General features: G+C 37.4%; 1 protein-coding gene across 1 annotated transcript in view; it reads left to right on the top strand.

The window, feature by feature from the left end:
• The first annotated feature begins 3,821 nt into the window (after nt 1-3,821).
• Nucleotides 3,822-13,096, top strand: part of ENPEP (glutamyl aminopeptidase) — a 97,462-nt gene continuing 88,187 nt past the window's right edge. The window contains exon 1 of the mRNA XM_024741950.1: nt 3,822-4,712. Coding sequence (XP_024597718.1) covers nt 4,057-4,712 — 656 coding nt within the window. The 5' untranslated portion in view covers nt 3,822-4,056. The remainder of the gene's footprint in view (nt 4,713-13,096) is intronic.

A 13,096-nucleotide genomic window follows, 5' to 3' on the forward strand; every position in this document is an offset into this window, starting at 1 on the left:
CTATTTTCAGCTCTTGGAAAAAGTCAGAAGAGATCACTTAGGTCTTAAGACCAACTGAACATTTTAAAACAGTTGCTGAGACCACACAAAAGATGACGAATAGAAAATAAAATAAAATATAATTGACCAGGATCACAATGAACATTGCCAATATGGATTTAGAATGCATGGTCGTCCAAATCAAATGCAATGGTACTCTCCTTTTGTAATTCCAACCAAACCTTTAAAGTCTGGAAATACTTGGATTGACCATGGGGTTTATAGAATTGACATGGTTGATAATTGAGACCCTGTGGCAAGATGGAAAGAAACTCATTCTGATTCTCCCTGTTCCTTATATAATATAGCCCAATTTGCAGATTCTGCTTCTTCTATTGTGATTCTAGCTTGTCATTTTTGTTTTTTCTCCTGAACCATTCAGCTATGATCAACTAATAGGAGTGAAGAGCCAGTCAAATAATCACATTGTGGTGTTAGTTATTGACAACATTTCTGGTGATGCTCTGAGTTCTCTGGTCAGCCAATAGCACCCCATGTACATAGAAGGGTATGTGTAATTCCTGAGACTTAACAGAAGAGCTTTAAACTGAAGCTCCAAGTGAAAAAGGGAGGTATATGCTGTGTATTCAGTATTATGGTGGGTCTCCTGCATCAATCTACCTGCTGTGGGAAGGAATTAGCCAGGAAGTTCCTTATCTTCTCAAGATCAGGAATGATTTTCAAGTCCTCACCTCCAGGGAACTTCTTTCTAGTCATTATTGCAATTTGAACTGAATTTATTTTATCTCAACATTTTTGGCATATTATGCCCACTAACCCTTCCCATTCTGGATTCTTGGTGTTCTTTTTCCTCCTTTTTATTTATACATTCATTTGTTTATTCAAAAAGCAATCAATGAACATTTATTGAGTGTCATATATGGGAGAGATATTGGATTTGTACTTGGGGTACAAGATGGTAATACACATTGTCAAAAGCTATGGGGGAGTGTGGTTTATGATCTACAGTGAATGGCCGTGCATTCACTCCTCTGGCTTGAACCTACATGGAAACTGACCAGAGGTAGCCTTTCCAAAGTAGTTACATGTAATGTAGATTTTTCAACATAAGATTAATCAATATAAACTGTTTAACTAGGTGAGTGCCTATGATGGTTCCTTGGTCTCATTATAGGAGTAGATTCTGTGTGTGTGTGTGTGTGTGTGTGTGTGTGTGTGTGTGTGTGTGTAAAACCAGTGGCTGCCTTGACCTTCACTGTGGATTGGATCTGGAACAAGGGCCTTCAAGATCAAGAGCCTCCTGCCACAGACTCAGTGTTCCAGTGTCAGGGAGAAGGACAGCAAGAACTGCTGCAATGGAGTGCAGCATTACCAACTATGAAAGCTGGGGCTTTATATTTAGTAAACCCTAATATGGTGACCCTAAATGTGTTTAGTGCACAGGCTGGCTCTGCTACTCCCACTTGTCTGGCTGGAGGTTTTACCTCTATCACCTCAGGCAACCCTAATATGCTGACATGGATAAGATGTGATGCCCTTCACTGGATACAGGCGGCTCTTTTAGGTTGGTACTAATAAAATGCTGTGGTTGGGCCTTAGACTAAAAATTTATGCACGTGTTCACACACACACACACACACACACACACACACAGTCCATGGATTTTAGGTATTTTATTTCTGCTAGCAAAAAATTGCATTTATCTATAAATAATGAACCCCTTATGGTGGAATTTCAGGTAAAACAGGAGAGATATTTGATAGCAGGTGGCCATTCTCAAACCCCCTTAAGTGTACCTTATTCCAAAGGTCTATTATCTTCTTTGTTCAGTTTAGTGCAAACATGGGACCTGGTGATAAGACTGCTGACTTTCTAGACAAAATTGAGTTTAAGAGTTTTATATATGTTTGCCTTAGCTGAGAATTTTTAAAAATGCTTCCAGTTTAATATAATTTTATGTACATTCTTCAAAATCCTTTTCTTTTTCATTTTTTTTCAGTCATTATGCTGAGATAAATTTGATCCACACTTTCCTTTTAATTTATGGAGAACACATTAAAATGTTTGCCCTGTGAAACATTTAGTGAAACATCAGATGATATTTCTGATAAAAAAGGGATTTCAAGGCTAAAATTCATAAAGTTGATTTACCAAAATTAAACATACTATGATTAAAGTTTAGGATTACTTCAGAATGTGAAATTAATAAACAAGATGAACCTATGATTTAGAAAAATATACCTCTTGCCTTTAACTTTATTTCTCTTACTACTATTTTATGAGAAAACAATAGAAATGCGTACAGCAAAGTCGACCCTTTCATTCTTAAAATCTTCTCTTTTTATCCGTGTGTTTAATTTATAACTTGGAACAGTTTAAAGTAGGATTTTTCAGAGTGTGGGAACACAAGACCCTCAAAAGGTATCTCACTAAACAAACTCTCTCATCAACTAAATATAGAAATCACACAATAGTATATCCTATCTGGGAGATTCACAGTGTGATGGTAGTGCCATCTGGAAGCTCTGACAGAATGGAAAGTAGTGAAAGAATATTCTTAACTCTATCTACCGCAGCACTGCCTGCTTTGCAATTATATCTATTAATATTATCCATGGATTGCACTTTGGGAAATATTGACCAAGTTTTTCATGGTTACTTAACCCTTAAACATTTTTCCTCTTCAGAGAACAGAGGCAGTACAGTTAGATATTTGGATTTTGGACTCAGATAACCTGAGTTCAAGGTCCAATTCTGTGACCTTGAGCAAATGACTTACCTCTTTGAATGTCAGTCCTTCCACCTCTAAAATGGGCATCATAATAGTATCAGTCTCATAGAGTTGCTGGTAAGTCTTAAATGATAACTTCTATAAAGTACCTAGCATAGTGCCTGGCATATAGAAATCTCTCTAATTTTTTATATTTATGATTGTACTGCTACTATTAGAGATGGCTTGGATGTATACATCTTAGCTACTCATAAACATGGAAGTCATTATTGTGATTTCTATCATCTTGAGCTTTTCATTCAGAGGCAATAGGTTTGGGCAGATAACAGATCTTTCAACAGCCAACTTTGCATCTGGAATCTCCTCCAAATGTCATCTACCACACTCTAGGCTAAAGAATTCAATCTCACTTAGACAAGATTATCTAAGAGTTTAGTTATTTAACCTAACAAGTTAATCAAGTTTATCTTCCTTGTCCTTCTGTCCTTCCAACCCATTACTTTTCTGTCTCTCTTTTTTCTTCTTATGCTTTTGAGCTCCAGTACTGCTTTGACTAATTTATGTTTCCTTTTCTCTTTCATCCAGCATCAACTGAACTGATTTAGGGTGACCTGGCCATGTTTTACTAATCCACCAATTCAACAAATATTTACACACTACCTAAGTGGTCCTTGAATTTATGTATCACTCTGTGCACGGAACTCCAGGACCTGACTTTGGCAAAAGGCAGAATCTGAATGTTTACATAAGATGAGGAAAAAGAATGAAAAGAAAACACAGCTACCTAAAAAATAGCTGAGATGCAAAAAGCCCTTTGGTTAGGAGAGAGAGACTGTGCACACAACAGGAAGAAGCCACAGACTCAGTGGCAAAGGGTGAGATTTTCCATCACAAGCACACCTCTTCCCAAACGCTCTCTCCTCGAAAGCTGCTGACAGAGCTTTGGCAAAGGATCATCCTCCCACTGGCTGATAAGCAAAGCCCTGTTTTATATTTAACTCACTCCAGTAGGAGGGGTGGAGTGGGGGATGCGTTGTTTTTAAGAGGAGCCGTGACAATATTCTCGTCAGTTCTCTTCCTCCAGCTCAGCTCCTCTTCTGGAGTCCTTACTCCACCCCCTTGATTCCACATTCATCCTTGAGTGTCTAGTGGGAACGTGAAGGGAAAGGAAAAGATTCAAGCAGCCAGAGAGAGAGAGGTGTGGGAAAGGCGAAAGCAGGCTGCCAAACCAGGGAATTCCTTCCAATTGAAAAAGGAAGACTGCTGACGTTAGTTAGTTAAATTTAACGACCTTTTATGTGTAACATTTGACTTTGGAAACAAAAATGATCTTGGAGGAGGGAGAAGGCTCTAAGAGATACTGCATTAAAAGGAAACATGTGGCCATTATCTGTGCGGTGGTGGTGGGTGTCGGATTAATAGTAGGACTTTCCGTGGGCTTGACCAGATCGTGTGACTCTACCGACGGAGGACAGGGCACAACCCAGGCTCCTTCCCACAGGCCTCCCACTTCGAGGCCTCCCACTTCGAGGCCTCCCACTTTGAGCCCTCCACAGGACCAGGGGGTCTGCCCTGCCAGTGAAGATGAAAGTGGAGGCTGGAAAGATTTCAGGCTGCCGGACTTCATCAACCCAGTGCACTACGACCTGGAGGTGAAGCCCCTGTTGGAGGAGGACACGTACACAGGCAGCGTGAACATCTCCATCAACGTGAGCTCACCCACCCGGAACCTGTGGCTACACCTCCGGGAGACGAGGATCACCCAGCTCCCGGTGCTGAGGAAGCCCTCTGGGGAGCAGGTGAAAGTCAGGCGGTGCTTCGAATACAAAAAGCAGGAGTATGTGGTAGTGGAGACAGAAGAAGAGCTTGCACCCAACGGTGGCAAGGGTCTCTACCAGTTGACCATGGAGTTCGCCGGCTGGCTGAACGGCTCGCTTGTGGGGTTTTATAGAACAACATACGTGGAGAAAGGACAAATCAAGTAAATTTTTTTATTTCTTTTGCTTTATTTCTCCAAAGCTATATATTTGCTTTCCATTTCTTCTCCTTCCCTTTCACTTTCCACCTTTCAATTATATTGATGGTTTGATCTTTGTCTAAACTTGGTTTCATTTCTGCCTGTTCATCTGGGAAGCAAAAATTCTTGCCCATTTATATTTTCAAAGCCTATCACAAAATTTGAAAGTATTGAATGAGCTGCATGGAGTCTAAAAAATCAGTGTAAGTCCTTTATTTCATCAGGAAAAATCATAATATACTGCATTCTATCCTTAATATTTACATGAACTACCTGAAACTTTAAAAATACATGTGTCTGGTAAATTTCACTGGTGATATTCTTGGGCTATGTGGCAATGATTTTAAAGTGAACTTTTAAAATTATATCACACTAAATTTAAGTGAAAATCAGTAAATATCAATTATAATTTTGTCTGTTTTATTGGAGAAGAAACATTGACAGTATGTAAAATTCACGCAATTGTTTTTGTGTTTTCATTTAGGAAGGAAGGTAGGACTATGTCTTTTTAATCTCATATGGCCAGAACCATGTTTTACAGATAAGCTTTCAATAAATACTCATTGAGTCCATACATTAGTGGTAGCACACGGATAACTCTTCAGGCTTATTATCTATCATGCAGTATGCAATGGTTATGCTAAGCCTTAAGCAATTAAGAACATAAATATATCCCCCCGACACAGCCCTCCTAGTATACATGTATATATACTTGCATTCCCTGAGTCTAGCCAAATGGTTACTTGCCTTGTCGCTCAATCAGAGGCTATTACTAGAGCTTTGTCAAAGGCATAAACTCTCTCAATGAACTCAAAAAACCTTCACTCTGTGGGTGTGGTCCTTGCATCACAGAGGAAGGCTACACCTGAGGTAACACTGAACTTGAAACTGCTTTGACCTTTGCCTACTTAGATTCTGAACAAGTAAATGATTAAGAAACCTTATATCACTGTTCAGAGTGAGACTGAGGCCAGCCCTCTGAATATTCCTTTCCTATGTTGTTTTAAGCATTTTATAGAGCAAAGCAAATCTTTTGGTCAGAATTCTTCCTATTGTTTGTCAGAGAGACCCAGGGATTAAAATAAAATATTATACATTCTTATCTCACTGTGTAGTACAGCAATAAACTGAGTAGAAATGATAGTCTGAAAAAATATTTGGAGGGATCATGTTCATATAGATACTGTATCTTAATATTACTTGCAAAAAACAAGCTTCTTTATTGTTTACATATTCTTTCTGTTTATAAAAATTACAAATGTTGAAAGCATAGAAAATTATAAAAAGGAAAAAAAGAACCTATAAATAATTTCACCACCCAGTGGTTAGCCCTGTTAAAACACTAATGTATATTCTAAATATTTTTAGGTAATCAAAATTGTAATTATATTATGTCTACATATCTCTCTGTCCATATACCTTTTAACTGAATATACTGTAAGCATTTCCTTTTGTTAAATATTTTCAAGAATCTGATTTTAAAGACTGTGCAATATTTCACTGCATGAATGCAGTTATTTTTTTAAAACCAATTCCCTAATGTTGGACATTCAAGTAGCTTCCAGTGTTTTATTACTATAAACAAGTCAGAAAGAACATAGTTGTAAGTACCTCTGTAAGTGTGTATCTGTTTATTTTCTCATGTTAGGATATGGTCTGAAAAATAGAATTGCTGGGTCAAAGGGTACAAATATGTCAAGAAACATGTAACATTTATTTTGTTTAATTATTTCATAAATAAGACACATTCACTACAGAAAACTTGAGAAACAGAAAATTATAAGAAAAAAAATCCATCTATAAGTCCATCACTCAAGCATAGTCATTGTTAGCAGTTAGGCCGACATTCTTCTAGTTATTTTTTCTGGATACAGATAAACATGGCATTCTTATGCTGTATATAGTATTGTGTAACATGTTTTTACAATATATCAACACTTTAACATATAATTTGGTATTCTTCCACAAATGATTTAATGGATATATGATAGCCCATTGTACCAATAAAATGTAATTCATTCAACTTTCCCATTAGATTTGGGCACTTAAATTGCTTCTACTTTTTTACCTATAAACACCTATAAAATGTAATGAACAGCCTTATAAAAAACTATGAATAGTATTTTCTAACATTTCTATAGGAAATTTCTTAGGAAATTGGCTCAAACTACCCATGTACGAGTGCATGCATGTGTGTGTATATATACACACATCTACACATATATAACACATGTGCATGCACATATGTATATGTGTGTATCTCCAAACTGACTTCCAAAAATATGTCCCAAATTACATTTCCACAAACAATGAATGAAAGAACTGATTTCTCTGAGCCTTACTAACGATAAGATGATTTTTTTAAGTGTTTGCAATTTGGTAAAGGAATAATAAAGAATATCTACTTTCAAGAGATTCTAAAAATCTGTTAGTGTAAAGTGAAAACAAGTCAAAACTTTTAAATGATTATTGCTGAGTTTAAAACTGCTTTTTGGGTTGTGAAAACAACAGAAATTGCATCTGGGTAAAGCCATCAAAATACTTTATAAAATTCTATACACTACAGGAAGGCCAAAAAATATGGAACACAGTTCCACTAATAAGTTTCTGTTATATATTTTATAAGTACAAAAAATTACTATATGCTAAAATATATATTATTAATTCTAACTCTTTGGATTATTTTACTGTATGAGTTAGTTTTATGATAAGATATATACTTGAGAGATGACATTCTGAAACTTAGCTGTCTTAGTTGCTAAAATACTCAGAAATACTAAGTGATGCAAGGTTGGGGAGGAAGGCTGGTGCTCAATTAGGCTCCCATGGAGGACTGGTGTCACCAGGTTTGTCTGTTTTCATTGGTAGCAGATGAGGCTCTCACATTACACAGGATGCAGCCAGTTTTGCACTGCACACATGGTTTTGGAATGGTTCTGGAACATAATAACCTCATTTAGGCTCAATGGAATACTTTTTGTTTTTCTTATTCTGAAATATTTCAAGCATATGAGAAAAGTGCATTGTTTTCTTTCAAGCCTGTGAATAACATTTTGACAGCGCAGGCCTCTTTAGTGGGTCTCAACTACAGAGTGCAGAGGAGGGCCACAAGCGTGAGTTCAGGGGGAAGAGCACCGTCCTTTCAGATTATAGAGTGAACTTTGTAATATTTGATGCTCATGCAATTTCAAATGCCATCAGAGTAATATATTTTATGTATACCATCAAGATTATACTTTCCAACCCTTCTGCCTTATTGTAAAATTAACTCCAGGATTGAGTTACCCATATCCCATACCATATGCGGTATGGGATATGACCGTCGCAACCACAATGCAAATAAACATTAGTGCACTCAACAGTAGCCAAAATTACTTGATTTCTGTAAATACAACCGACACTTGAACTTCACGGAGAAGAGACAACTATCTGAGCTTCTTTCCCTCAAAATTCAGAGGCAAATGGAGACTTGGAGAAGGTAGAGCAAGTTTAGAGTTCCCTAGCCATAATAACCGTATCATCTCACCGGGGAGACAGCTATAGTGAGGCTCAGGAGAAGAAAGTTTGGGAAACTTAACAGCCACTTTTCCTACTCTGGTCTGTTCCTTCGGGTCTGAGGAAAACCACTTCGAAGGATTGGAACCTTTGGAATATTTTCCTGCCCACACCACCAAACCACTTCAACACTCCTTCTCAATAGTTATGTAGGATTTCCAGTTGTTCTCAGAGTTCCCCTCTACTCACATCTCCGAAGTATATAACAATGTTCTCTCCTCTCCAAGGTTCAGCATTTCCTTCTCTGCATTTGGATTGCTCTTACATAGCATTTCCTAATTATCTGTTCCAGAGAGTTCTAGTTGCATGGGATATTAATAGATATTGTCAGAAAAATGCAAGGGAGGGATTCTGTGGCCAAATTTCTTTGGGAAATAATACTAAACACAAAAATATGTTAAAGTTTTTTAAACTTTAAAGTTTTTTTAAAATGGTGGGACTTTTCAGAGACTTTTATATGATAATGCTCATTATGAACCTCTAGAAGCTGCCATAGTATGTAGTTTCCCAACTGCATGAGACTGTGGAATCTTCTGTGGGTCCCTGAGAGTAGGGTCCCTGTGTCTCTCTTGTTCACTACCTAGCACACAGAGAGAACTTAATGATTATTAAATGAATATATAGAAATTTTCATATAGGCTCTCACACTAGTGTCCTCTGGAACATGCTGGGACATGCTGCATTGCCACAGCCCCTTTCTCATAGAGGACTCCAATTTCCACCAATGACAGCTCCACCTTCCCACTCAGTCAGGATGGAAAACTTCCCGTGGTTCCTTTTCTCCCCATCTTGTCAAAGGCAAGAGAAGTCAGTAGAATCTTTTTTTGACTTAGGAATGCAGTCTTCATACTTTAAGGACTGAGAACCATTGGAACTGACAGGAATTACAAGAATTTAAAAGAGGGACACATGGTTTCCGGTTTGGGTTTTCTGGGTTTTTACAGCATTGCTGGGATTGAAGTTGAATTTTGATGTAATGGTGGGATTTCAATAGGCAGAGGCAAGCAAGAAGTTAAAAAGCAGGCAAACAGGAAAGGCATTAGGTCAAAAAAGCATAGTCGGGAGAAGAAATAAGTTTGTAGGAGAGGTTTATATGAAGAGGTTAGCTAGAGATAACTCTGGAAAACCCACAGGGAAAAAAAAAGGATAATTAATGACAGGCATTATGCAGGAAAAGTTAACCAATGACTATTTACATGGGGAGGAAAGAACTAAATCTGTACATGAGTGTATGAGAGAAACTGCAGTTATCCAGGAAAGAGAAGACGATGAGGATCAGGTAGGACAGTGATTTCAGGACAGTCAGAAGAGAACATAATGGAGAAAATAGCTTGCAGGTAACGCAGTCAGGATTTGAAGACTGACTGGCTGTGAGGAAGAGATGAGTTATAGATCTAGGATGCTCCAGATATCTGATCTGACAGCCCACAACTTTCACTGATATTGAAAATAGAAGAACCAGGTTTAGAAGGGAAGGTCATGAGTTCGGTGGCAGATGTGTTGAATGCCTGTCAGATATCTAGGAAGAGATGTCTAGTAGGCATTTGGATAATTAAATCTGAAGCACAAGGTTAGGGCTTGTGATAAAGATTTAGCAGTTAAGTGGAAACAGAGCAGAAATCATTGAGAAGGTCATAATTAAGAGTGTGTGTGTGTGTGTGTGTGTGTGTGCACGTGTGTGTGCATTATATCCTCACGCACAGATATGTATACTTATTTGTAGTTTTGATCTTGAAATTTTAATTGTATGTCAGTTTATTCATTATATTGATATGTCGAGCTATCAGTATACCCATTATAAACAAAGAACAGCTTCAGCAGGGGTGTCTTGTTTACTTGTTGCAGGATGCATAGTAATTTCCTTTATTTTGGAAGCAAGGAAACAATAAGAAATTTTACTTGACCTTGAGTATCCTCTGCATAGAAAAAAAGCATTTGGAAAATAAATTTAAATAATTAATTGGTTCAAACCACCATAAAAATAGGTTGGAGGGGCTTCCCTGGTGGCGCAGTGGTTGAGAGTCCGCCTGCCGATGCAGAGGACACGGGTTCGTGCCCCGGTCCGGGAAGATCCCACATGCCGTGGAGCAGCTGGGCCCGTGAGCCATGGCCGCTGAGCCTGCGCGTCCGGAGCCTGTGCTCCGCAACGGGAGGGGCCGCGGCAGTGAGAGGCCCGGGTACCGCAAAAAAAAAAAAAAAAAATTGGTTGGAGTTTGAATAATCTAGATGGGTTGTCTTGCACTGATCAGCTCCTCTACTGAATTTTGGAACCCTTTACTAGTCTGCAAAGATACTTCATTGTGGCTGCCTCGCCTGCATCAGAAGTCTTTCATTTAAGTTTTTCACTCAGATCTTGCTGTTTATTTTTCTGGCTCAAGATATTAAACTGCTGAACATAGCCTGAGAGTCTTCATTGGAAACAGTAGGCCAGATGATTTATGAGGTAATCAAGTAGTTGGTTTTTTTAAAGTTGATTCAGAGTGAACGGTTGGTGCTTGCAATCATTACTTCCTCTCTCTTCAGCGTTCTCTAAGGTCAGCTTGATCTGATGCACTCAGAGAAGTCAGAGGAATGCCTTCCCTTTTGTAAATTAACAAGCTACACAGAATTATACTTTTAATGTGCTGGGTCTAGTAGGTGACTTACAACACAGAGAGGCCCCTATGTAAAAATGGTTTACCTCAGCACATTTGCCTGGCATTATAATTATTTAGGACATACCCAAGAGTTACTCCTGAACATACTGTGAGATTAGCCAGGCCTTTTCCATTAATTTGCAAATCAATTCATCTAACTTGTTTTAATCACTGAATAAAACTTCCCCAAAGTTGTGATCTAAAATGGTTTTGTATTGCTATCTCATATACGTTGTTTTCAAATCTGCATATATTTAGAAAACTTTAGTAACTCTGGATGGAATTTAGCATATACAAATAGGGCCTTTTTAAATAATTGAAGTATAGTTGATTTATGATATTATATTAGTTTCAATATTTTTATAGATTATACTCCATTTAAAGTTACTATAAAATATTAGCTATATTCCCTGTGCTGTACAATATATCCTTGTAGCTTATTTATTTTATACATAGTAGTTTGTACCTCTTAATCCCCTACCACATCTTGCCCCTCCCCCCTTCCCTATCCCCACTGGTAACCACTAGTTTGTTCTCTATATCTGTGCGTCTATTTCTGTTTTGTTATATTTGTTTATTTTTTAGATTCCACATATAAGTGATAACATACAATATTTGTCTTTCTCTGTCTGACATTTCATTAAGCATAATACCCTTCAGGTCTATGCATATTATTGCAAATGGCAGACTTTCATTCTTTTTTATGGCTGAGTAATATCCATTGTATACATAGATACTACATCCTCTTTATCCATTCATTTGTTGATGGACACTTAGGTTGCTTCCATATCTTGTCTACGAACATTGGAGTGCATGTATCTTTTCAAATCAGTGTTTTCCTTTTTTTTCCAGATAGATACCCAGGACTGGAATTGCTGGATTATATGGTAGTCCAATTTTTAGTTTTATGAGGAACCTCCATACTGTTTTCCATAGTGACTGTACCAATTTGCATTCCCACCAACAGTGTACCAGGGTTCCCTTTTCTCCACATCCTTACTAACATTTATTATTTGTGTTTTTTGATAAAAGCCATTCTGACAGGTGTGAGGTGATATCTCACTGCTTTGATTTACATTTCTCTGATGATTAGTGATGTTGAGCATATTTCTGTGTGCCTGTTCCCCATCTGTATGTCTTCTTTGGAAAATTGTCTATTCAGGTCTTCTGCCATTTTTATTCAGGTTGTTCATTTTTTGGGTATTGAGTTGTATAAGCTGTTTATATATTATGGATATTACCCCCTTACTGGTCATATCATTTGCTAATCTTTTCTCCCATTTCATAGGCTGTCTTTTTGTTTTGTTGATGATTCCCTTTGCTGTGCAAAAGCTTTTAAGTTTAATTAGACCCCATTTGTTTATTTTTTATTTTGTTTCCTTTGCCTTAGAAGACAGATCTAAAAATATATTGCTACAATTTATGTGAAAGAGTGTTCTGCCTATGTTTTCTTCTAGGGATTTTATGATTTCTGGTCTTACATTTAGGTCTTTAATTTATTTTGAGTTGATTTTTGTATATGGTGTGAGAAAATGTTCTAATTTCATTCTTTTACATGTAGTTGTCCAGGTTTCTGAGCACCATTTATTAAAGAAACTGTCTTTTCCCCATTGTATATTCTTGCCTCCTTTGTCATAGATTAATTGACTATAAGTGCGTGTGTTTATTTCTGGGCTCTCTGTTCTGCTCTATTGATCTACGTGTCTGATTTTGTGCCAGTATCACACTATTTTGGTTACTGTAGCTTTGTAGTCTAAAGTCTGAAGCCAGAGAGTGATATCTCCACCTTTGTTCTCTTTTCTCAAGATTGCTTTGGAAAATTGGGGTCTTTTGTGGTTCCATATGAATTTCAGAATTATTTGTTCCAGTTCTGTGAAAAACGTCACAAGTATTTTGATAGGGATTGCATTAAATCTGTAGATTGCTTTGGGTAGTGTGGACATTTTAACAGTATCAATTCTTCTAATCCATGAACCTAGGATATCTTTCCATTTCTTTGCATCACCTTCAATTTCCTTCATCAATGTCTTACACTTTTCAGAGTATAGGTTTCTCACCTCCTTGGTTAAGTTTATTCCTAGGCATTTTATTCTTTTTGATATGATTTTAAACAGGATTATTTTCTTGCTTTCTCTTTCTTTTGGTTCATTATTAGTG

Source organism: Neophocaena asiaeorientalis, unplaced genomic scaffold, assembly GCF_003031525.2.
Source record: "Neophocaena asiaeorientalis asiaeorientalis breed wild unplaced genomic scaffold, Neophocaena_asiaeorientalis_V1.1 scaffold534, whole genome shotgun sequence".
In the NCBI taxonomy this organism is placed as follows: Eukaryota; Metazoa; Chordata; class Mammalia; order Artiodactyla; family Phocoenidae; genus Neophocaena; species Neophocaena asiaeorientalis.